Source organism: Sturnira hondurensis, unplaced genomic scaffold (genome assembly GCF_014824575.4).
Source record: "Sturnira hondurensis isolate 20B ecotype Veracruz unplaced genomic scaffold, ASM1482457v3 Scaffold0014953, whole genome shotgun sequence".
Taxonomy (NCBI): domain Eukaryota; kingdom Metazoa; phylum Chordata; class Mammalia; order Chiroptera; family Phyllostomidae; genus Sturnira; species Sturnira hondurensis.
Genome location: NW_028087584.1, coordinates 718,120 through 745,494, shown reverse-complemented (window position 1 = coordinate 745,494; position 27,375 = coordinate 718,120). Strand labels below are relative to the sequence as shown.

Here is a 27,375-nt window from a genome sequence, read left to right as displayed (position 1 = left end):
CATTTAAGGTTATTGTTGATAGGTACTTATTCATTGCCATTTTTGTACCACAGTTCCTCTCTGTCTCTTTTCCTTCCTTTTTTTACAGCAGTCCTTTTAGTAGTTCTTGTAGCTGGTTTGGTGGAGGCATATTCTTTTAGACTTCTTTTGTCTTCGAAGCTCTTTATTTGGCCTTCTATCTTGATTGAGAGCCTTGCTGGGTAGCCTTGGTTGTAGGGCTCTGGTTCTCATTACTTGGAATATTTCTTGCCATTCTCTTCTTGCTTGGAGTGTTTCCATTGAGAAGTCAGTAGCTAACCTGATTGGGGCTCACTTGCATGTTACTTCCTTTTTCTCCCTTGCTGCCTTTAAGATTCTCTCTTTGTCTTGGAATTTTGACATTTTAATGATGATGTGTCTTGTAGTGGGCCTCTTTGGGTTCCTCTTGAATGGCACTCTCTGTGATTCCTGGATTCGTGTACTTTTTCTATCATCAAATTAGGAAAATTTTCCATCATTACTCTTTCAAATTGGTTTTCTATACCTTGTTCTTCTTCTTCTCCTTCTGGTATTCCTATTATTTGGATATTATCACGTTTCACATTGTCTTGCATTTCTCTTAATCCCTCTTCATTCTTTCTGAGCCTCTTTTCCCTTTCTTGCTCTTTCTGGGAGATTCTTTCTACTGTGTCCTCCAACTCGCTAACCTGATCCTCTGTCCGATCGGTCCTGCTTTTCATTCCTTCTACTGTGTTCTTCAGTTTAGAAATTGTATTCTTCATTTCCTCTTGGCCTTTTCTGATAGTTTCTATTTTCTTTTTCATGTTGATGTAGACTGTGGAGAGCTCATTGTAATTCCCCTTTAGTTTCTGGTAGCTCCCCTCTAGTTTCTGGTAGCTCATTTTGAGCTCTTTGAATTTCCTGATAACTAGTGCTTTGAATTCAATATCTGATAGCTGAATTGCTTATCTTTCATCTAACATTATTTCTGAGACTTCCACCTTTTCTTTCATTTGTGGATTGTTTCTTTGTCTTCCCTTTGTTCATGAGACTCCTTGTTAGCCTCAGCTTCTTAAATTGATCTGTTCTGACTCCCTGGGTTCATGGTGTCAACTTCTGTGGTAGAATACCTGTGAAATTCATTGGTGCAGTCTCCTGCAGGTATCTTGATGTTCTCCACTTCCACCTACTCCTTTCTTTGTGTGTGTGTGTGATCATTTGGAGGGGGAGGCAAAATGGTTTATGATAGCAGGAGGGTACTTTATGATATTTATAGTCACAGCCAGTAGAGAAGAGATAGGACATCTTTAGGCTATATATAGTGTTAACTGTAATCTTCAACCCAATTTGCCAGTTTTAAGAAAGGATAGACCAAAGATAAGTCTCTTGTTAGGGAGAGAAGGCTTGTGAGTTGTATCTAGAAAGCAGTGAGGTTGCGGGTGGTCAGATTTTGAGGTAAGGTGAGAGTAAAGAATAGTAAATAGGCGTAGCGTGTGAGCAAGTAGAGTTAATCACTACAGTAATATAATTCAGGAAACTGTAAAGAGGGCTAAGACCTGAGAGATGTGTTGTGGAGTATTTACAGTGGTATAGAAAGCAACAAACAAACAAACAAACAAACACACAAAAAAAGGGCAGGAGAAGTGAGGAAAAAGCAGTAAATTTGGGATGAAAGGAAGGAGGACTAAAACAGGAAAAAAGAAAGAAGAGGAAAAGTACTGAAAGATACAGCAACAATAAAATTAATTATATATATATATATATATATATATATATATATATATATATGGAAGAAAAGGTAAAAAAAAGGTAAAAAAAAGTTTACCAAAAAACAAACAAACAAACCCTCCCTTGTTGGTTTCAAACTGTCCAATCCGTTTTTTTTTGGTTTCGGCAGGACCCCTCTGTGGGCTGGCCTGTAGGCCCAGGCGCACATCTGCCCGCCAGCCTGGCTACCAGACTGGGGTGCGGGTGTCCGCCCACCCGACAGGCTGCCTGGGCCCCACGGGATCTGGTACTGTTCCTTCCCAGTCCTGTGGCTGGGTGAGAAGCAAGTCAAGCTGCTTTCACAGGAGAACACCTCAATCCACTTTCCTCTAAAAACTTCTCCAGAAAGCCTGCCTCTCGGCCCACCCCAATCCCCAACCCAACCGGTTAGGACAATGCTCCTCTCAAATTTCCCGGGCTGGCAGGCTGGCAACCACAGAGATCACAACTGAACATGGTCCCCTGTCCTTGCCACCCTTCCTGTACACCTAGGCAGACAGGTCTCTGCCACCCACCAATGCCTAGATGGGGAAGGAGGGAGCCAGCTCTCTTCCAAGGACCCTGCAGCCGGCCCAAGGCTCCACTTGCTGCTGGGCTCCCAATGAGTCCTCAGTGTCATACGCCCTCGACACTGGCTGTAGATGGAAGCCTCTAGACCTCTAACGTGGCGGCAGCGGTGGCTCCAAGGTCGTTATGGGCTGGCCGAAAGCAGCCGGCCCTGCTGCTGCCGCTTTTGTCTTTACTCACAGGTGCCGGGCTCCTGATGAGTCCTCTGTGGCAGATGCCCCCACGCTGGGCCCAGACGGAAGCCTCTGGGCCCCGACTGCTGTGGTAGAAGCACGTCCAAGGTCTTTATGCACCTGCTAAGGTCTGCCGGTCCCACTGCCGCTGCCCTTGACTTTACTCAGGGGTACCGGGCTCTCGATGAGAGTCCTCTGTGGCAGATGCCCCTGTCGCTGGGCCTAGATGGAAGCCTCTGGGCCCTGACTGCTGTGGCAGTAGCAGCTCCGAGGTCTTTACCTGCTGGCCGAGGTCTTTACCGGCTGGCCAAGGGCTGCTAGACCGGCTGCCTCTGTCCTTGCTCACGTCCTTGAGACCCCACCGACCTGTAGCTGTCCGTCACTATCTCTGGTCTCTTATTTTCATAAATACTGCAAAATTGTTGGTTGGGAAATTGATTGCGCTGTTCCTCAGTAGATCTGCCAGGATTTTCTCCTAGGAGTAGCAGAACTGGAGTCACTCCGTCCTACTCCGCCGCCATTTTCCCCATAAGGAACTTCTTTCAGGGAATGAACATCATAATGTGGCTCCAAGAAGTCTTTCTGCTGTTAAGTGGAGCCATTTAATGCCCGCCTAACTTGTGCTGCTTACCTTGCTTATATCTGATTCAGATTTGCTGGAGCACATACTTTGAAGTTCCTTGACAAGGTCTGCTTCATCATCTGAATCCAGACAGAGTCTTTGATCCAAGTTCAATGTCAAGGACAGATCATTCTCTAAAGACCTAACACAAAGTTCAGAAAAGAGTTTTTATAGTGAGAGCCACAATCCAATTCCCAATATGGAAATCTAGATATAATGCCTGTTTCAACTTTGGTGTGCGGTGGAAAAATTGTTTTAAAAATCCTTTAAATGTCATTTAATATAACAACCCACTTTCCTAAGATTTTGATAACTCTTATTCACCATTTTCCTCAATAAGATAAAATTTTATTCACCAAGAAGAAATCCACTTTGCCCTACAACATTCCAGTCTCCTTACTCTTCCCTTTCCTTCTCCATCTATAAGGCTAAATAAAGCTAAGACACTACATACTCTTGTGTCATAGGGGACAGTATGATAATGGAACAAATATGAATTTCAAACTTAGCTCTACCATGTACTAGCAATATGGCCATGGCTCAGGTTTACATTAACACTTCAGTTTCTGGTTTGCTTCTGTAATGAATTCCTTATATGTGAATTATAGAGTTGCTGGGAAAATTATATACCAAACGGATCTAGCAGTGGGCCTGGCAGGAAGCATATGGTGCTGTTCCCTTGATCACCTTTCTCTTCAACCTCCTCACTTCACCAATGACAGGGTATTAAATGTTACCTGCCAGGTGATAGACCACACAATTTACTGGGCAAACTGCCCAACATTTCTACTCTATGATTAACCAAATCATTCTTTACCTCAAAATTTGTAAGCTGAAATAATCAACAATAATAACACAGGAAAATAAATAATATTATCAGTTTAAACATTTAACACCTACAAGCAAACATCATACTATGTTTCTATAAATCTAGCATTAAAAAAAAATCAGTCATCTGAAGTCTGTTTAAAATGCAAAACACAGAATTTTACATCCTTATGTCAAATGTATTACTAACAATTTTCAAGTTTGATAAAAAATAAAGCTAATAATAATAATATTCTAACCTTTTCAACAAATTGCTTTTAAAAAAATTTATTAACAGTATAATAGCTTCACAACTAATAATGAGAGTGTATTGTTCACTCCAAGTTAATTGGAAAGGGGAACTTACTTTTGTTTTGACAGAGAAGCGTTCCTATTCCAATTCAGCTGTGATATGGTCATATTTTTGATATCTGCAAGGAAAAATGCAATCATTTCAATAGAATGATTCATTATTCCTGTGCATCTTGAATTCTGTATTTTTTAAAAAAACAGACTATGGTCTCCATTGCACTTTTATATTGTTTTTGGATTGAATCCATCTCTTGAGGGGTTTTCCTCAGACAGTGGCTCCAGATGTAACTTCCTGCACAGCCACCAGGGGAAGGTCCTTGTGTATTTTCACAACTGAATTAAGCCCAGTTAATACCACCTGACCTTGTAAACCAAATACAGTTTCTGATGTGTGGACCCCCATAATGTATCCCAGTGTGTGGTGTTAGTAGTGCACTTATAGAAATTCAACTTTTAACTGCTGTGCATTATACAGAAAAGAAAATATGAACAGTACATAAAAAGATACAAAATATCAGATTTCATTGTTGCAGTAAATATATTGATTGTATCAGTTATATATACACACAAATGCATAGGTTTACATGTATTAGTCATGATGTAAAACATTTCTTGCTGTGGGGTATGGTCAAAAGTTTGAGAAAATAATGTTATAAACCACTTCAGACTCTAAAAATGTCTGTTTGTATAATATACTAAATTTTATAAGCTCATTTAAACATTTAGTTGCTTCTGAGTAAATACTAAAATTGTATGAAGATTTTTAGTACAAATTCTCTCTACAGAATAATTTAAAAACAATTTTTGAAGATTTTATTTATTTTCAGAGAGAGGGAAAGGGTGGAAAAAAGAGGGGAACATCAATGTGTGAGAGAAACTTCAATCGGTGGCCTCTTACATGCTCTCAACTGGGGATCTGGCCCACAACCCATACATGTGCCCTGACTGGGAAATGAACTGGCAACCTTATTGGTTCCCAGGCCAATGGTCAATCCACTGAATCACACAAGCCAGGGCAAGAATAATTTTGAAAAGTAAACTGAATTTAATACACCCTCATTAAAATCAGATAATCAGAGATAATGTTTCTACTAGTTTCTTTACCCATACTTTTGTCATTATTGTCAGAAAGCATTGACTAGTGGCTTTTTTTAATTACTGAAAGTGTCCAGGCTTTCCAGAATCATATGACCTAACATCATGCCTTTCTGTTTAAGGTCAGGGAAGAAAGAGGCTGTGTATTTACTAACTTCATGACCTTCCATGATGATCTGCATGGAATGCAAAGTGGTTCCCATTTTGATATTCTTTTAACAATGGTATATAAAAACACCCAAATCAAGCCCAATTTTGTTATAATCCTATACTGAATGCAATTATTGGAAAAATTACTGTTATAAAAATATAATAACCAGAGAGTTATGTGAATTTTTGGTTCATTCATCTACCCATGATGTATGGTTAAAATTCATGATCCATGAATTTGACTTTGTAAAATTAGTTTTTAGATTTTATAAATCTTTAAGTTGAAATCCATGTAAAATATGGTTACATATAATTTTATTAATCTTTCAAATAAGGTTTCATGTTTTAAAGAATATCTTAATGACATTATATCACATAGTTTAAACTATAAAATAATTATTAAAAATGTAAATAAATTTAAAATCATTTATAATTCAGTTTTCTGAGTTAGAAATATTTCCATAATAATACTTTAAATTTATATTCATTTTATTGATTGTGTTTGTGAACAAGTATATATTCTGACAATTATTATTTAGGTCAAGAAAGAACTGAAACCCTATAGAAATTATAATAAACTTAGAAATGATGGTGAAGAGCTTGGATGGGTGTTCACTTATCTGGGTGCTTAGGGATTTTTACAGGTGCCACAGGATTAGAGTCACATGCACTGAAGAAAACAGCATTAAACTGCCAAGGAGCAAAAACATGGATGGCAGAACCCTATGTCTCCAGGAGAGGATTTTGAGCAGGCAGCAAGGGTTTCTGAACCTCAGTTTTGTTATCTGTAAATGAAGATAACTCTTATATTTGAACTCTTTTGCATACTATAATGGGATAAACAAGTAAAAGGTATAATTCTTTAATCCTTGCTACAGAAAGTCATCTGGGGAGTCTCTAGGCTACATTGGGGGACTTTATTCTCTGACTCAAACATTCTTTGAGGAAGTAATAGTAAGATCTTAAGGTCAGAATATATCCTGTTATAAATACGTACAACAAAAAAAGTATCAGTAAAACTCTCATTTTATTTAGTGACTCTCCATTTAATCATTTAAAAAAAAGTAGTCATGGGTTTTCCAGATGATGGTAGAGTAGGTGGACCTTCCTCTCATATCGTCCAAGAACTAAATTGGAGAGTGAGCACCCTGAATTACCAACTAAAGACTACCTGAAGAGGAGACTTACATCCAAGGAAAGGAAGAAGCCATGGCAAGACCACTTCAAACAGGTTGGGCCAGCATAGATGGCATCTCTCAGTGGATTACATCAGAGTCACCTTCCGAGAGGCTCAGAATCAACACTTCAAGTGGCCAGCTTCAAATAATGTTGGGGCAGGGTCCAACAAGCTTCAATAAATAGCATATCCAAAGAGAGATCACAGCAGGCACTAAGCTCTACTGAGACAAACTCCACTTTTTTCTTTTTTCCCTTGCTTTTCTTATTTTCCATGTCTTTTTTCTTTTTCTTTTCTATTTTTCTTTTATTCTTTCCTTTTCTTGTTCTATTTTTTCCATTTTTTCTTATTTCTTTTCATATTATCTTCTTCTCTTGTTTTTCTTATACCACTTTACATTTTTATTTACTTAACTCTTTTTTTTTTATTTTCCTATCTTTGTTGTTTTTGGTTTTTTGTTTTATTTTGTTTTGTTTAGTTTGGTTTGCTTTTGTCAGAACCTGTACAGCTACTTGCACATCATGGTGGGGGTTCAGTCTCCCAGCCAGCCAGACTGAGAGTTGATCCGAGCCATGAACAGGCTAACAGTAATCAAGACCCAATTATAGTGGGAAGCCCACATAACCCACACAAGAAACATTCCTAGACACCAGCTCAGGAGATGAAGGAGACTTGTACCATGGGATTCCACAGGACATGAACCACATGAGGCCACCCCAGGAAGACTGGAGTCATTGCAGTTCTATCAAATACATAGAAAAAACACACAAAGAGACAGCCAAATAGGGAGACAGAAAAAATAGGGAGACAGACAAATCCCAAATGAAAGAACAAGAGGAATCTCAAAAAAAGCTACATGAAATGAAGGTACGCAATTTATCAGATATAGAATTCAAAGTAATGGTTCTAAAGCTGCTGACCAACATGAAAGAAGATATAGAAAAAGAACCAATTAAAAATGAAGATTAAGATATCTAACATCAAAAATACACTGGAAAGAATAAAAAGTAGGTTGCATGAAACAGGAGCAACTTAGAAGACAAAGTAGGAAAAAAACACCCAATCAGAGCAAAAAAAGAATGAAAAAGTAGAAGGATACTTCCATATCTTGGTGATTACAAATAACCTTGCAATGAACATAAGGATGTTCATGTTACTTTTATTTAGTGTTTTGGGTTCCTTCGTTTATATTTCTAGAAGTGGGGTCACTGGGTCAAAGGCAGATCCATTTTAATTTTTTGAGGTGTCTCCGTACGGTTTTCCACAGTCACTGCACCAATCTACATTCCCACCAACAGTGCACTAAGATTCCCTTCAGTCCACATCCTTGCCACCACTTGTTTGTTGATTTATTAAGGATAGTTGTAGGGAAAATGGAGTCAGTCAGGCTCCCTCACCTGTATGTCCAGGCAACTGTGACTTAGCAGTATTTATATAACCTTGAGCAGGATCAAGCTCTGTTATATAATATTTTAGCATTCTGCTGGCTTTGTGTGCATTTAGTATATAAGGGAGTTGGGACTGCCTGCTGTGTGACATGTAGCTTGCAACATGCATACATTACCCTATTCCAGAATAAAGGCATGTTAGGCATTCCCATGGCTCTGTGAATTTTCTTCTGTCTGCCTGAATCCCATCTGAACCTGCCTGGCCTTGAATGGCTGCAAGACAATAGCCATTCTGTCAGGTGTGAGATGGTATCTCATTATGGTTTTAATTTGCATTTCTCTAATGATTGGCAATGTTGAACATATTTTCATATATCTATTAACCAATGTATGTCTTCTTTGGAAAAGTGTCTATTCAGGTCCTTTCACCAGTTTTTAATTGGGTTGTTTGTTTTTTGATGTTGAGATTTGTATGTTCTTCATACATTTTAGATATTAACACCTTATCAGATATATTGGAGAATATGTTTGTCTATTCTCTGGGTTGTCTTTTTTTGTGTGTGGATGATTTTCTTTGCTGTGCAAAAGCTTTTTAGTTTGATAAAGTCCCATTTGTTTATTTTTTTCTTTGATTCCCTTGCCTGGGGAGATATATCTGATAAAGTACTTGTATGAGCAATGCCCGAGATTTTGTGGCCCATGTTTTCTTCTATGATTTTTACAGTTTTGGGTATAACGTTTAAGTCTTTGTGTCTATCAGCAGGTGAGTGGATAAAACAACCACGAGGAATTTACACAATGTACTACTACTCAGTCATAAAAAAGAAGAAAATTTTACCCTTTGAGACATTGTGGATGGACCTAGAGACCATTATGCTAAGTGAAATAAGGCAGTCTGAGAGACAAATACCATATGATCTTACTCATATGTGAATCTAAGGAATAAACTGAACTAACAAGGAAAATGGAGACAGACTTATAGATGGAGAGCAGGATGATATCTAGTGGGGGGAGGGTAGAGGGATTGAGCAGAAAGGTAAAAGGACACATGGACAACAGTGTGGAGATTGCTGGGGGGAGGGGTGTATAAGGGGACTAAATGGTAATGGGAGACTAAATTACAATAAAGATTGAATTAAAAAAATAAGGATAGTTTAAAGGAACTCTGGGACAACATGAAATGTAACAATATACTCATTATAGGGTACCAAAAGGGGAAGAAAGCAAGGGATCAAGATCCTATTTGAAGAAATAATAACTTAAAATTTCTCTAACCTGATAAAGACAAAATGACACACAAGTCCAGGAAGCACAGAGTGTCCCAAATAAGACGAACCCAAAGAAGCCTACATCAAAGGGCAAATTTAAAGAGAAAGAGACAATCTTAAAAGCGGCAAGAGAAAAAAAGAAGTTAACTACTTACAAGGGAGATCCCTTAAGACTGTCAGCTGATTTCTCAACAGAAACACTTCAGGCTAGAGGGGTTGGCATGAAATATTCAAAGTGATGAAAAGCAAGACCTACGACTAAGACTACTTTACCAAGTTGTGCAACCATTTAAAATTAAAGAGGAAATAGCTTCCCAGTCAAGAAAAAGCTAAAGGAGTTTGTTACCATCAAACCAACATTACAAAAATGTTAAATGGCTTACTTAAAGAAGAAAATGGATGAGGAGAAGGAGGAAGAGAGAAACAAACAAAAAGAAACTAAGGTAAAAGGATAAAATGGCAATAAATGTAATCCTATCAGTAATCGCTTCAATGTAAATTACTTAAATGCTCCAAACAAAGGCATAGGTTAGCTGTATACATAAGAAAGCATGACCCACAATATGTTGTCTACAGTAACCTGCCTCAGAACAAAGGATGTTCACAGACTAAAAGTAAAGAGATGGATTCAAGAGGGATGGATTTAAGACTTCCGCCAAGATGGAGGAGTAGTTGGAAACACTGTGCCTTCTCCCACAACCAAGTTTGAATACAACAAAAGTTTGGTGAACAAGAATGCAGCCAAAGAACAGAAAACTGAACTATACAGAAGTCCAACAACAACCAACCGTTCAACTGGACCAGTAAGAGGAGCAGAGCCAGCAAGCAGCAGAGCAGGGACCGGCAAGAAAGATCCCCCGACCCCAGGCACCCAGGCAGCCCCTTGTCAGGTGGACCGGGTGAGGGTGCGGGGTGGTGGGCTGGCTGCAGTCACACATTCGTGCGCAGATAAACCAGCAGAGGAGTGAGCAGTGAGACAGACCATGCAGGCCCCAGCGGCGGACCCAGCGGCAGAGGGCTGACCGCAGTCGCACATTCCTGTGCAGTGGGATGGACCACGTGGGTCCTGGCGGCAGGAGGCAGGAGAGGGGGCCACCACTGCTTTCCTTTGACCCCGCCTCCACATACAGCATCACAACCCAGCGACTGAGTTGCCCCACCCTGGTAAATACGTAGGGCTCTGTTCCTCATACGTAATAGGCACGAACAGTCCAAAATATGGCTCAAGACGAACTCAAAGCCCCAGAGCCGATAACTCTAAGCGAAAAAGAAAAAGCGAACCTCTCAGATGCACAGTTCAAAATACTGGTGATCAGGATGCTCACAGAACTGGCTGATTTTAGCCACAAATTAGAGGAACATATGAAGGCTAAACTAATTAAAATGAAGGGAAATGCACAGGAAACCAATAGTGATGGAAAGGAAACTGGGACTCAAATCAAGGGGGTGGACCAGAAGAAAGGAAGAAATGACCAAACAGAAAAAAGTGAAGTTACAAGAATTCAAAAAAATGAGGAGAGGCTTAGGAACCTTCAGGACATCTTTAAATGTTCCAACATCTGAATTATAGGGGTACCAGAAGGGGAAAAGAAACCGTCACGAGTGGAAAACTTATTTGAACAAATAATAAAGGAGAACTTCTCCAATTTGGCAAAGGAAATAGACTTCCAGGAAGTCTAGGAAGCTCAGAGAGTCTCGAATAAGCTGGACCCAAGAAGGAACACACCAAGGTACATTATAATTACATTAGCCAAGATGAAAATGAAGGAGAAAATTCTAGAAGCAGCAAGAGATAAGGGGACAGTCACCTACAAAGGAGTGCCCATCAGACTGTCAGCGGATTTCTCAAAAGAGATCTTACAGGCAAGAAGGAGCTGGAAGGAAGTACTCCAAGTCATGAAATCCAAACAATAATCAACAATAATAACACAGGAAAATAAATAATATTATCAGTTTAAACATTTAACACCTACAAGAAAACATAATACTATGTTTCTATAAATCTAGCATTAAAAAAATCAGTCATCTGAAGTCTGTTTAAAATGCAAAACACAGAATTTTACATCCTTATGTAAAAGGCTGCTCTATCCAGCAAAGCTTTCATTTAGAATGGAAGGGCAGATAAAGTGCTTCTCAGATAAGATTAAATTCATGGAGTTCATCATCACCAAGCCTTTATTATATGAAATGTTAAAGGGACTTATCTAAGAAAAAGAAGATAAAAAATATGAACAGTAAAAGGACAGCAAACTCACAGTTATTAACAACCACACCTAAAACAAAAGCAAACTAAGAGGACAGCAAACTATGGATCAGGAGTGGAACCATAGAAATGAAGAACACATGGACAGTTATCAACAGGAGTGGGAGGAGGAGAAGGAGGGAGAAGATACAGAAAATAAGTAGCATAGATGGTAGGTAAAAAATAGATAGGGTGTAGGCAAGAATAGTAGCGGAAATATAGAATCTAAAAAACTTGAGACACGTGGTCATAAACTAAAGGGGGGAATGGTGGGGGAGGTGTGTGCAGGGTGGAGGGGAATGAAGGGGGGGAATAGGACAACTGTAATGGCATAATCAATAAAATATATGAAAAAAGAGGGATGGGTTTCATTTCTATTTCATTGAAATAGAAATGAAAACTTGGGTAGCAATACTTATATCTGACAAAACAGACTTTAAAACAAAGGCTATACTAAGAGATAAAGAAGGGACACAGTATAATGATAAAAGGAACAATCGAACAAGAGAATATAACTGGTAAATATTTATGCTCCCAACATAAGAGCACTTAAATACAAATCTTGATGGACATAAAAGGAGAGATTGACAATAATATAGTCAGAGTAAGGAATTTTAACATGGAATTGACATCAATGGATAGATTTTCAAGGGAGAAAATCAAAAGCAATCTTGAGAAAGAAGAACAAAGTCAGAGGTCTCACAATATCTGAGAGGCAAATCAAAACAACCTGGTACTGGGATAAGAACAGGCATATAGAAAATTGGAACAGAACAGAGAGTTCAGAAATCAACCCATATCCATATGGTCAATTAATATTTGACAATGGAGGCAAGAACATATAATGGGGTAAAAAGTCTCTTCAGTAAATAAATGGTGTTGGAAAATTTGGACAGACACACAAAAAAACTAGACCACCAACTTACACCACACATGAGAATAAACTCAAAATGGATAAAAGACTTAAATGCAAGTCATGAAACCATAAAAATCCTGGAATTTGAAAACATAAGCAGTAACACCTTAGACATCTCTTGGACTAATATTTTTGCTGATATAAATGGAAATAAAGAAAAATAATAAAAATAAATAAAAAATAAACAATGGAAATAAACAAATGTGACTACATTGAACAAAAAAAAAACTTCTGCATAGGAAAAGAAACCATCAACAAAATGAACAGGGAACCTACTTTATGAAAGAACGTACTTACCAATGATACCTGTGATGGGGGTTAATTTCCAAAATATGTAAAGAACTGATACAACTCAACACCAGGAAAACAAATAATCCCATGGACAAATTAATTTAATCCAATTAAAAATGGACAAAGAAACTGAACAGACATTTCTCCAAAGAGGACATAGACATGGCCAAAAAGATGGCCAAAAGACATGAAAAATGCTCAGGGTCACTAATCATCAGAGAGATGCAAGTTAAAACCATAATGATATATATTGCCTTACACCCACCAGAATGATTACCACCAATAAAACAACAAATGACAAGTGCTGGTGAGGATGTGGACAAAAGAAAACCTTAATGCTCTGTTGGTGGGTGCAGACTGGTGCAGCCACTGTGGAAAACAGTATGGAATTTCCTCAAAAAATAAAAAATGGAACTGCCTTTTGACTCAGTGATACCGCTTCTGGAGATATATCCTAAGAATCCCAAAACACCAATTTGAAAGAATATATGCACTCCTGTGTTCATAACAGCCTTATTTACAACTGCCAAGATAAGTGGATAAAAAAGCTGTAACATATTTGTACAATGGAATACTATGTGGCCATAAAAAGAAGGAAAGCTTATCTTTTGCAACTGCATGGATGGATCTGGAGATTATTATGCTAAGTATAATAAGCCAGGCAGAGAAAGGCAGATACCATATGATCACACATATATATGGAATTTAATGAACAAAATAAACTGAGACACAAAATATTAGAAAGAGAGGCATAGATATGTGGAACAGAGTGACAGCTTTCTGAGAGGAGGTAGAGAAGAGGGACTAGAAGAAAGAAGGTGAAGGGATTAGTCAAAGAACATATATGTACAATCCATGGACACAGACAACAGTGTGGTGATGGCCAGAGAGAATAGAGAGGAGGAGGTGGGAGGAGAGGGGCAAAGGGGGAAAATGGGGACATCTGTAATAGTGTCAACAATAAAAATAAAGGAAAAGAAAGAGGAGATAACAAATACTGGAGATGTTGAGAAAAGGAAACCCTTGTACAGTACTCTTAGTAGAAATGTAAATTGATACAGCCGCTACAGAGAAACAGTATGGAGGTTCCTCAAAAAACTGAAAAGAGAGCTACCACATGATCCATCAATCACACTTCTGGGTATATATTTGAAGAAAATGAAGTCATTATTCCAAAGAGATATCTTCACCCCCATGTTCACTGCAGCATTATTTACTATAGCCAAGACATGGAAACAACCTAAGTTTCTATCAGGAGATGAAGGATAAAGTGAATATTATATATATATATATATATATCATGCTTATACAGAAAATGGAATACTACTGATATATATAATATCTACATATAATGGAAACTATTCAGCCCTAAGAAGAAGAAAATTCTGCCATTTGTGACAACACGGATGGACCTCAAGGGCATTGTGCTGAGTGGAGGGAGTCAGAAAGAGAGGGATGAATTCTGTATTCTCAAAAAACCAAACTCACAGAAACACTGTGATTACGAGGATGGGGTGGGTTGGGGTAATTGGGTAAAGCTGGCTAAAAGGTACAAATTTCCAATTATAAGATAAGTAAGTCCTTGATATGTAATATACAACAGGATGACTACAGTTAATAATACTGTAATGTAGCCCTGGCTGGTGTAGCTGGATTGAGAGTGGACCTGTGACCCAAAGGGTTGCTGGTTTGATTCCCAGTCAGGGCACATGCCTTGGTTGCAGGCCAGGTCCCCAGCAGCGGCTGTGTGAGAGGCAACCACACATTAATGCTTCTCTTCCTTTCTTTCTCATTCCCTTCCCCTCTCTCTAAAAGTAAGTATATAAAATCTTAAAAAAAAAACCCCAATACTGTATTGTATAACTCAAAGTTGCTAAGAGAGTAAGTCTTAAAAGTTCTCATTACCAAAAAAATGTGTAACTATGTGAAGAGATAGACATTGATTAACTTTATTATTGTAATCATTTTGTGTTATGTGTGTGTGTGTATATATATTTGAAATCACTATGTCGTACAATTTAAAATATTTTATTTATTTATTTTTAGAGAGAGGGAAAGGGAAGGAAAAGAGTGGGAGAGAAACATCAATGTGTGGTTGCCTCTCATGTGTCCCCCACCGGGGATCTGGCCTGCAACCCAGGCATGTGCCCTGACTGGGAACCGAACCAGTGACCCTTTGCTTCACAGGCCTGTGCTCAATCCACTGAGCCACGCCAGCCAGGGCTCATTATGTCGTACAATTTAAACTTATTCAGTGGTATGTGTCAATTATATCTCCATAAGAAAGACATAAACAGTCATACATAAATGAATGGGTACAGCTGTGGTCCTAATAAATAGACCCCTCGTCTACTAACTAGATCATCAGTTAATTAATGTATATGTATCTTATCTTAAAATTTCCACATAATATGATATCTGAGAAGATATTTTAACTTCGTTATTTTTCCAAAGAGCTATAAAGTACAACATTTGGAATATAGTCAATAATATTGTAATAACTTTGTATCGTGCCAGGTGGGTACTAGACTTACTGAGGGGATCACTTTGTAAGGTATATAAATGTCGAAACACTAGGCTGTACACCTGAAACTAATATAGTATTGAATGTCAACTGTAATTGAAAACTAAAGAATTTAAAAAGGAGAGAAAGGAAGAAAATCAGTCATAATTTACTAACACACATTTGAGGTAATTACAAAACTCCAGCATGAATTAATATGGTTAAAAACCATATTCAATTTTGATTAAAAAATAACAAAATACAAGCTAAAGTGTGAGTATTAATGAACAAACTGTTTTTATATTCTTAAATTTCAGGCATCATATGCTCATACTTAACAACCCCACTGCTGTACACTTGGCATATAATGACACAAGACAAAATAGTTGGAGGTGGCTCCTCAGGGCCTCAAATTAAGTACATATATCAGAAATCCACCACACATATGATGTTGGAACATCGTTTCATTCTTAGTGAAATATAGATTTGCTTTAAGAAGGGCATTTATAACTTGTATAATTATCAAAACCAAAAGAAATAGGTCTAATACCAAAGATAGATGTGTTATATCTCCTTTGTTAAAATGAAAACTTATGTATTTCTTTTTTATAAGTGACATTCCATTATATAGATTCTGTTTAATGATTTATTAGAATGTAAACTCTATGAGGGCAGGGATTGTTGCTGCTTTTAGTGCTTTATTTCCATTGCCTTGAATGGTACCTGGCAAATGGTACATATTATATATGAAAAAGAAATATATAAAACTTATATGTATTCACTTATAAAGGCCTCAACTGGTATCAAATACATCTGTACATATACCTTTACAAATTTAAGGTTGGCTTAAGGATGGTACATAAATGGAAAGAAATATGCCAAAGTACAATTATTGAACTACAAAAATTTAATTGTGGACACCACAAATATCAAATGAATTTTAAAAAAAGATTAACATGGTAAAGATAAATTTAATATCTGAAATCTAGTATGAAAAATGATTTTTCAGTTAGAGGACTCCCACGTAATTTTGGAAATGTACCTACCATGTACTTTATTTCATGAAAATGTGCTTTGAGATTCTCAGAATTTTGTTGAATGTATAGTGAAAAAGAAAAGAAAAGAAAAGCACATTTGCATCAAGAAACTAGACCTTGAGTGCCCAGGTGCCTCTAGACACCATGACAGCCCCCTTACCTTTCTCACTCAGGACTGGTTTGCTCCAGGTGGGTGAAGACAAACGGCCAGGCTTCTTGTGAGAGCTGGTGCTCACATTTCTCCAGGCACCACTCTCTCCTTTCTTCTTGCTGCAACTGTTGTAACTTGAAACTATGCATAAAGGGAAACTTCCTCCTTTGAAATCAGCAGTATGCTGGTCCAGCTCTGAAATAACAAAAATCGTGTTTTGCCAAAAAGAAGGCAGTGCTAATGCAGTTTCATAGTGTCAAACAAAAGGCACATTTCTAATTCTCAAAGAAGGAGACTCTTCAAAATCATAGGCCTACTTAATACTGAAGCAGGAATTCCGTGAACCAGCACATTTTACTCAGGGGTGTCAAATTTAAACATTAGCCAGTAACTACAAAAGAGAGAAACAGTTTTGGAGCAATGGTATGAAATGTTCATTAATGCTGAGATAATTTCTCTAGTTACAAAAAGAAAAACCAGAGCTCTCTAATAACAAATTTAAACAAGTTTGACATAAAAGTACAACTTCCCTCTCCTCCCAGCACAAGCCCACGTACCTGCTCTCTGGAGGGGACAGACACACAGAATAGCTTTATTGAGCAAGATGTTGAGTGCAGCTTTAACCACAGCCTGATGTCCTTGGCTAGGATGCTTTTTAGCAGTTGTTTGCACAAGGCTAGGGTGTCTTTTCACAGAGGCTCTTGCCAATATTGCTTCTTGAACTCTGGGTGCAATGACAGCATTCCACAGTTTACACATCCACCTTGCAAAAGAGGGGTGGACACAGTTAGGACCAGGCCCCTCAGGAGTTATAAACAAGTCTACAAAAGTACAATTTGAAGACCGCAGAAAAAACATAAGTGTTTCTAAAGGTATGCTATTTTTTCCAAGTAGCTCTGGAACAAGTAAAATTATCCAACCCCAAAGTAGTTTGACTTTGCCTTAAAAATACAATGTATTTCAAATGAAACTCTTTACAGGCCCCTCTCCTTTTGCTTTGTATGATCCTTGAGAGCAGAAATCGATGCTTGAGTGTGTGTTGGATGAATGCATGAATAAAATATATGGAAAGGTATTTCACTTTGGGTGATAAACACAATGCGATATACAGATGATGTATTATATAATTGTACACTTGAAACATACATAATTTTATTAACCAAAATCACCCCAAGAAATTTAATAAAATTTGTTTAAAAAGACATGGAAAGGTCAATTTATAGACAGAAGTCTGGAAAGAAAAGGTTTCCTGCAAGTTCATTCTTAAATAGCTTAAATTTATTTGCTGTATTTCCTTAATAAGAAACATGTATTTTAATAATTCTGAAATTGGGGTACATTGAAGAATCACTGGCAAATTAAACATTGCCCCAGGGTGAGGGCTCAGTGTCTGCACTCAGGTGGGCTTAGCTGTGCAGACAGGGGACAGGTAAATGAGCCTCAGGCAGACCTTTGCATTAATAGCTAGTTGTAGCACTGGAACTTAAGCTCAAGTTTGGAGTACCCAATACCAATTAAAATTCCTTAAAAAATTACATTTTGTTGTAGAATTAAAAATCAGTTAACATGATCAAGGTTATGACAAAAACACATCTCCCAGAACAGGAAAGTTTTCAAAGCTATTAGGTAGTGGCATAAACCTTTTATGACTGTTAAAACTTGCCCTGGCAGGTATGGCTTAGTGGATTGAGTGCAGGCCTGTGAACCTAAGGGTCATGGGGCGGGAGCGGGGAGAGGAGGCAGCACAGGGCCTGTGAGAAGCAACCATACAGTGAAGTTTCTCTCCCCTTTTCCCTCCCTTTCCTTCTGTCTAAAAAAATAAAATCCTTAAAAAATTGCATATTAAAAAAAGATTTAAAATGTACTTATGTATTAAGAATCTATCTATTGTAAACTTCTTCATTACTGTCTAATGATATGTAATTCAAGAAAAAAAAAGAAACTACAGGAGAGTGTTAAGATGGCGACAGAGTAGCACGGTGGGAACCCAGCTCCTGTGCATCTGGTAAAAAATCCAGGCGGATCTACTGAAGAACAGCTTAATCAACCAACAATTCCCCAACATTTATGAAAATAAGACCCAGAGAGTGTGACAGAGGAACCAGACAGGACTCCAGAAGGCGAGCGAGGACAAAAGCGGCTGCGCACTGGTGGCCTCCTAGGCTGCGGGCTGCGCCTGGGCGCGCCCAAGGCGGGGGACCTCCAGCGGAGCGTGAGTACAGACAAGAACAAGCGGCCAATCTGGGCCAGCACCATGAGTGGGAAACAGAGGCCCCGTCTGAATCCAGGGCCCGGGCACCTGTGACAGAGGGAACTCCAGAGGCCCGGCACCCGGTGGGCCAGCAACAGACTCCATGGGAGAGAAGTGACTCCCCCCTTCCCGTCTAGGCAGGTAGGTTAATACCGGGCAGAGACCTGTGGGCTTAAGTTAATGTAAAGGGTGGCAACTGCGGACTCTGTGGTCACCAGCCCGCCAGCCCATCAGCCCGCCAGCCCGCCAGCCCAGGGGATTTAAGAAGGACACTGTCCTTGCTGGTCTTTTGGGATTGGGCTGGGCTGAGAGGCAGGCTTTGTGGAGAAGTCTCTATGGAAAAGTGAACTGAGGTGCTCTGCCACAGCAGCTTGCCTCACAGCCCAGCCACCCAGCAGCCATCCAGGGGAGGGGTGGGAACACCTGGGTCCCTCGACAGGACTGAGAAGGACAGTGCCAAATACCACAGGACACAGGCAGACTCCCAGGGGTGTGGATGCCCACATCCCAATCCGGCTGCCTACTCGCGCACACCTGCATACCTGCACTCAGAGAGGCCGCAACCAGGAAAACCTGTTTGGACAGTTTGAAAACGACAAAGGAAGGGTGCCTTTTTTTTTTTTTAATTGTGTGTGTGGGAGTTGTTTCCCCCTTCCCTCCTTTTTTTCTCTCTCAACTTCTTTTGTAAGTAATCTTATATCTTTTAAACTGTATTGTTGCTTTATCTTTCAAAACTCTGTCCCTCATTTCTTTTTCTTTTTGTCCGGTTTTAGTCCTTCCGTTCTTCCCAAATTTTCCGCTTATTCCCCTTTTCTCCTGACTTTTGTGTGTGTGTGTGTGTGTGTGTGTTGGATTGTTTGTTTGTGTGTTGCTTAGTTTTCTTTTAGGTGTATTATTATTTTTTGCATTATTCTTACTTCTTTTTTTTTATTTTAAGAATATCTTTGTATTCCTCCTCTTTCTGTACGGGATTCTTAGTCCTGGCTGGTTATATTGTACTACCTGACAGATTCCCACTGCTCTTTCCTCCACAGTGTATTGCTCATTTTCTATACTTCACTTGCTTTCCTTTGGCATACTACCCAAGCTCTATAACCCCCATTTAGACAGATCACATAGAGTCTATCACGTGAGTGTTGCTCCAATATTATTGTAAATAAGAGCTGTTATATACAACGGTAATACTTCATAACACATCTCTTGGACCTTAGACCACCTTACAGGTTCCTGAATTCTATTACTCTATTTACTCACACACTACACCTAGTTACTAACCTGTACTCTCACCTTACCTCAAATCTGACCATCCGCAAACACACTGCTTTCTAGATACAACTCACAACCCCCCCCATTCCCAACAAGAGACTTAACTTATGTCCATCCTTTCCTAAAAGTGGCAAGCAGGGGGGGAAGGGCACAGTTAACTCTATTCATAGCCTAAAGATTGTTTATTTCTTCTCTGATGACTGTGTCTGTAAATAATATAAATAATCTTCTGCTATCATAAACCATTTTGCCTCCCCCTCCAATTGATCACACACACACAATAAAGAAAGGAGTAGGTGGAAGCGGAGAACACCAAGATACCTGCAGGAGATTGCACCACTCAATTCCACAGGTATTCTACCACAGAAGTTCACACCATAAACCGAGGGAACCAGAACAGATCAATTTAAGAAACTTAGGCCAACAAGAAGAGTATCACAATCAATGGGAAGACAAAGAAACAATCCCCAAATGAAAGAAAAGGAGGAAGTCTCAGAAAGAATGTTAGATGAAATAGAGGCAAGTCAACTATCAAATATGGAATTCAAAGCACTGGTTATCTGGAAATTCAAAGAGCTTACAACGAGCTACCAGAAACTACAGGGGAGCTACGATGAACTCTCTGCAAACTATACCAACGTGAAAAGGAAATAGAAACCATCAGGAAAGGCCAAGAGGAAATGAGTACAATTTCTGAACTGAAGAACACAGTAGAGGTATGAAGAATAGAATCAACATGGCAGAAGATGGCATAAGTGAGATCAAAGACAGGACAGAAAGAATCTCCCAGACGGACCAAGTAAGGAAAAAGAGAATCAGAAAAAATGAGGAGAATTTAAGAGAAATGCAAGACAATATGAAACGTAATAATATCCAAATAATAGGAATACCAGAGGAGAGGAAGAAGAGCAAGGGATAGAAAACCTACTTGAAAGAGTAATAACGGAAAATTTTCCTAAGTTGAGGAGAGAGAAAGTCACACGAATCCAGGAATCGCAGAGAGTCCCAAGCAGGTGGAACCCAAAGAGGCCTAATGCAAGACACATCATCATTAAAATGGCAAAACTCCAAGACAAAGAGAGAATGCTAAAGGCCGCCAGAGAGAAAAAGGAAGTAACATACAAGGGGGTCCCAATAAGGTTGGCTACTGACCAACCTTAGTGGAAACATTCTAAGCAAGAAGAGAATGGCAAGAAATATTCCAAGTAGTGAGGAACAGAGGCCTACAACCAAGGCTACTGTACCCAGCAAGGCTCTCAATCAAGATAGAAGGCCAAATAAAGAGCCTCCAAGACAAAAGAAGTCTAAAAGAATACGCCTCCACCAAACCAGCTCTACAAGAATTACTAAAAAGGCTGCTTTAAGGAAAGGAAGGAAAAGAGAGAGACAGAGAGGAACACAGGTACATGAATAGCAATGAATAAGTAACTCAATAATAATCTTAAACATAAATGGATTAAATGCACCAATTAAAAGACACAGAATAGCTGAATGGGTAAGAAAGCATGACCCACACATATGCTGCCTAACAGAGTCCCACCTCAGGTCCAAAGACCACCACAGACTAAAAGTGAAAGGATGGAAACAAATTTTCCAAGTAAATGGACAAGAAAAAAAAAGCTGGGGTAGCAATTCTCATATCAGACAAAGTAGACTTCAAAAACAGGGCCATAAAGAGAGAGCCAGAAGGTCACTTCATATTACTCAAGGGAAGAATCCACCAAGAAGACATCAACATCATAAATATATATGCACCCAACTCAGGAGCACCCAAATATATAAAGAAAATACTAGAGGACCTCAAGAAAGATATTGACAGCAACGCAATTATAGTAGTGGATTATAACACCTCACTGTCAAAAATGGACAGATCTTCCAAACAAAATATCAACAAATATATTGCAGCATTAAACGACACCCTAGATGAAATGGATCTAATTGATATATATATAGAGCCATCCATCCAAAGAAGCTAAATACACATTTTTTTCAAATGCACATGGAACATTTTCCAAGATAGACCACATGATAGGACACAAAATGACACTCAACAAATGTAGGAAAATAGAAATCATACCAAGCATTTTCTCTGATCACAAGGGACTGAAATTGGAAACTAACCGCACAGGAAAAAAACCAAAACACCCAAAAGCATGGAGATTGAAAGGTATGCTATCAAACAACGAATGGGTCAAGATAGAAATCAGGGAAGAAATAAAAAAGTTTCTAGAAACAAATGAAAATGAACTCACAACAACCCAAAACTTATGGGACATGGCGAAGGCAGTCCTGAGAGAGAAGTTCATAGCAATACAGGCTTACCTAAAGAAAATAGAAACATTTCAAACAAACAACCTAACCCGATGCCTCCAAGAACTTGAGGAACAACAACAAAGACAGCCCAGAGTAAGTAGAAGGAAGGAAATAACCAAGATCAGAGCAGAATTAAATGACATAGACACTAAAAGCACAATTCTAAGGATCAATGAATCCAGGAGTTGGTTTTTTGAAAAGATAAACAAAATACAGAAACCTTTAAGTAGGCTCATTAAGAAAAGAAGAGAGAGGACCCAAATAAACATAATCAGAAATGAAAGAGGAGAGATTACAACTGATAACACAGAAATAGAAGGGGTTGTAAGGAATTACTATGCAGAGCTGTATGCCAAGAAATTTGAAAACCTAGGTGAAATGGACAAATTTCTAGAAAAATATAATCTTCCAAAACTCAATGAAAAAGAAGCAGAACACCTGAACAGACCAATAACAGCAGATGAAACTGAAGCAGTAATAAAAAAACTCCCATCGCACAAACGCCCTGGAACAGATGGTTTCACAGGAGAATTCTACAAAGCATTTAAGGAAGAACCTACCCCGATTCTTCACAGATTATTCCAAAAAATCCAAAAGGAGGGAAAACTCCCCAATTCTTTTTATGAAGCCAGCATCATCCTAATTTCAAAGACAGATAGAGACACAACAAAGAAAGAAAACTTCAGGCCAATATCTCTGATGAAAATAGACGCTAAAATCCTCAACAAAATATTGGCAAATCGCATCCAACAATACATCAAAAAGATCATACACCACGACCAAGTGGGATTCATCCCAGGGATGCAAGGATGGTTCAATATTCGCAAATCAGTAAATGTAATACACCACATAAAGAAAAGCAAACACAAAAACCACATGATCGTATCAATAGATGAAGAAAAAGCTTTTGATCAGGTACAACACCCATTTATGATACAGGTACTCAGAAAAATGGGAATAGAGGGAGCATTCCTCAACATAATAAAGGCCATATATGAAAGACCTACAGGCAACATCATACTCAATGGCAAAAACTAAAAGCTTTTCCACTAAGATCAGGAACAAGACAAGGTTGCCCACTTTCACCACTTCTATTCAATATAGTATTAGAAGTTCTACCTGCAGCGATCAGACAAGAAAAGGAAATAAAAGGCATCCAAATCGGAAAGGAGGAAACAAAACTGGCATCATATCAGATGACATGATAGTGTACATGGAAAACCCTATAGCCTCTACCAAAAAACTGCTCCAACTAATAAATGAATTTGGCATAACAGCGGGATACAAAGTTAATATCCAGAAATCAAAGGCATTTTTGTATACCAACAATGAAGCAGCAGAAGCAGAAATCAGGAAAAAAATACCATTCGATGCAGCAAAAAGAAAAATAAAATATCTGGGAATAAACCTAACCAAGGAGGTAAACGACCTGTATGCAGAAAACTACACAACACTGAAGAAAGAAATCAAGGAAGACACAAACAAATGGAAACATATACCAGGTACATGGATTGGAAGAATTAACATCATCAAAATGTCCATACTACCCAAAGCAATTTACAGATTTAATGCAATACCTATTAAAGTGCCAATGGCATATTTCACAGACATAGAACAAACACTTCAAAAACTTATATGGAACCATAAAAGACCCCGAATAGCAGCTGCAATTTTGAGAAAGAAGAACAAAGGAGGAGGGATTACAATACCTGATATCAAAGGAGGAGGGATTACAATACCTGATATCAAACTGTATTTCAAGGCCACTGTAATCAAAACAGCCTGGTACTGTTATTAAAACAGGCACATAGACCAATGGAACAGAACAGAGAGCCCAGAAATAAACCCAAATCTCTACAGTCAATTAATATTTGACAAAGGGGGCAGCAACATAAAATGGAGTAAAGATAGCCTTTTCAACAAATGGTGTTGGGAGAACTGGACAGCTACATGCAAAAAAATGAAACTTGAGCACCAACTTTCACCATATACCAAAAGATATTCAAGTTGGATAAAAGGAGTAAATATAAGCTGGGAAACCATTAAAGCCCTAGAGGAGAGCATTGGCAGGAAAATCTCAGATATTCCACGCAGCAATATTTTTACTGATTTTATGTCCCTAGAGCAAGGGACATAAAGGAAAGAATAAACAAATGGGATCTCATCAAACTTAAAAGGTTCTGCATGGCTAAGGAAAACAGTATCAAGAGAAAAAGAGAAGCAACAGTTTGGGAAAACATATTTGTTAATGATACTTCAGACAAAGGTTTAATCTCCAAAATATACAAAGAACTCACTCGACTCCAGTCAAAAAAGATGAGCAACCCAATTAAAAAATGGGGAAAGGACTCGAACAGACCCTTCACCAAGGAGGACATAGAGAGGATCCAGAAACACATGAAAAGATGCTCGATATCACTAGCTATCAGAGAGATGCAAATCAAAACCACAATGAGATACCACTTAACACCAGTCAGAATGGCTATCATAAACAAAGAAACAAACAAGTGCTGGAGAGGTTGTGGGGAAAAGGGGACTCTAGTTCACTGTTGGTGGGATGGCAGACTGGTACAACCACTATGGAAAACAGTATGGAATTTTCTAAGAAAACTAAAAATGGCCATGCCTTTTGACCCAGCAATTCCACTGTTAGGAGTATATCCTAAGAACCCTGAAGCACCAATGCAAAAGAACCTATGCACCCCGATGTTCATAGCAGCACAATTTACAATAGCCAAGATTTGGAAGCAACCTAGGTGCCCATCAGTCAATGACTGGATCAAAAAGCTATGATACATTTACACAATGGAATTCTATGCTACAGAAAGGAAGAAGGAGCTCCTACTTTTTGCACCATCATGGATGGAACTGGAAAGCATTATGCTGAGTGAAATAAGCCAGGCGGTGAAAGACAAATACCATATGCTCTCACCTTTAACAGGAATCTAAACAACAAAACAAACAAGAAAGCAAAATGTGACACTGAAATACAGAATGTGCTGACAGGGTCCAGAGGGGAGAGGGGAGAGAATCACAGGGGAAAAGGGGAAGGACTCACATGAACAAGTATAAAGGACACATGGACAATAACTAAGGTGGGGGGTGGAGATGGGAGCGAGTTGGGGAGCACTGGGATGGGGCAGGGCTGCAAGTACAAGAAAGAAAACTGTACTTGAATAAATAAAAAAAAGATACTACAATAGAGAATATAAAAATAATCTGGTATTGTATCATGTGAGTCAAACTTGCAGTTACTCTAAAAATGCTAAAGGGTAGAGATAATAAACTTTGTTTAAAAAATAGCAGTTCCTTAATATGGCTGCTGTAAGACAAATCTCTGACACATTTGCACACTGTGTGTCAGCATTTGTTCCAGACTGCCTTTTTAAGGATGTTAGTAGTGCACACAGCCTTGAAGATTGACCCAGTGTCCATCTGCTGTCTTTCTGGAGCAGAGGGCAGGTTTGTTTACTGACCAGGATGATGAAAGTAACGTCTCCTTCCAAAAAGGGTGGGCAGATCTGGCAGCAATCCCTTTAGAAGCCTGGGGATTCCCAAGCTCAAGGTCTGCAGTTGTTGATGCAAATCCAGCATCCACCTGGGTCACTGTTCATCACCCAGGGGAATGTGAGAAGCTGGGGGAACTAATGAAATGTGAAGTCCAGGCTGGGACTGTGATGCAAATGATGAAGTCCTTGGTCTCTGACCCAGCACCCTGAACTTGTTAGCTTGCAAACACAGTACAAATCTCAGACCCTCTACAGTTTTCTATAATGACTGTACTCCTGACAGGAAAGGCCACCACTAGATCCTAAAAATCGTGAGGCTCTGAGTGTGAAAAGGCTTAATTTAATTGTAATACTGATTTTAAAAAGGACATGATTATATGCATAAAGGTGTTTCTGCTCTTGAGTAAGAGAATACTGTGTATATTTTAACACAGTGATTCTTCCTCCCTACTCCCAATTACCTGTAATTAAATTGACAGTTTGTGTCATAATAAAGAAGATATACTATTTGTATTCCACTTCCCAAAATGGATTTCTTCCCAGGATGCCAGCAATTGCAGAAAAAAAGCTACCAGCTAGTCACAAAACCCTTACTAAGCTGAATTGTGACAATTATTTTTCTACCTTTCAATTTCCTCTTGATTTTCTAGTTCATTAACTGTATTGTTTATCTGTCTGTTCTCATAAGCTGCTACAAAGAAAAGCATCGTAAGTACAAAATTCTCACTAATATAAAAGGAAGTTTTGAGTTCGCCCATAGAATATAAGGTTTTGGTTATGAGATACTTGACCAAATTTCTCATATGGGCCTTCCCAGGAGACACTGCACAGCCAGTCCCACATGACTTTGATGAGAGTTTTGTAAAAGAGGGAAACTGCTATCTAGTTCTTAGTAAAAAGGTTTCCTTAAGAGTTACCCAACAGACGTCATAGTTTTCCTCTGACACCTCATACTGAATACAGGAAATGGCTATCAGCATTCTCACTCTCAAAAAGAAACCCAAGTTGGCCATGGCTCTATTTTAAAAAGGCAAATAAAGACAAAAGATACTTACTTCACTGTCACTTGGGCATGTCCTGGGACTACAGGGAAAGACAGGAAATACTTTGGCCCAAGAAGTGCTTGAGTTGTGCCCAAGTAGGCCAGGCAGGAGTTGAGCTGGTGCCAGATGGCCAGGGCCCAGTCAACTGTCTTACACATGGGGTCGCAGGGAGAGGGCACCTGACTTCTGAACTAGAGACAGGGAGGCAGAACACAAGGGCATGATTTAGAACACTGCTTCTTTCCCTTTTGTTTTTAATAGACCAAAATTAAAAACAAACACATTTAAAACTACAAAACAAAAATGTAGCTGAATCAGATTTTACATTCATTTGATGTAGTTGAAGGAGGGATAATATCTCAAGTGTTAGCATGAGATATGGACCTGTAGCTCCTCATATGAACTGGAAGGTTCAGACATAATGGAGCAATAAGTAGACGAAGGAGAAACCTTGGATGAATTCTTAAACCTCAGTTCTGGAAGAAATCATTGTTCACTAGTACATAAAGGACCTCATAGGATCTTACATATATGTGTTTTTAAAAGGA

The 27,375-nt window shown here is 38.8% G+C and overlaps 1 protein-coding gene across 1 annotated transcript in view; it reads right to left on the bottom strand.

Moving 5' to 3' along the window:
• Positions 1-27,375, bottom strand: part of CTTNBP2 (cortactin binding protein 2) — a 207,229-nt gene that overhangs the window by 10,170 nt on the left and 169,684 nt on the right. The window contains 5 exon segments of the mRNA XM_037064207.1: positions 3,118-3,250; positions 4,283-4,346; positions 16,455-16,640; positions 17,003-17,208; positions 26,840-27,018. Of these exon segments, the coding sequence (XP_036920102.1) occupies positions 3,118-3,250; positions 4,283-4,346; positions 16,455-16,640; positions 17,003-17,208; positions 26,840-27,018 (768 nt within the window).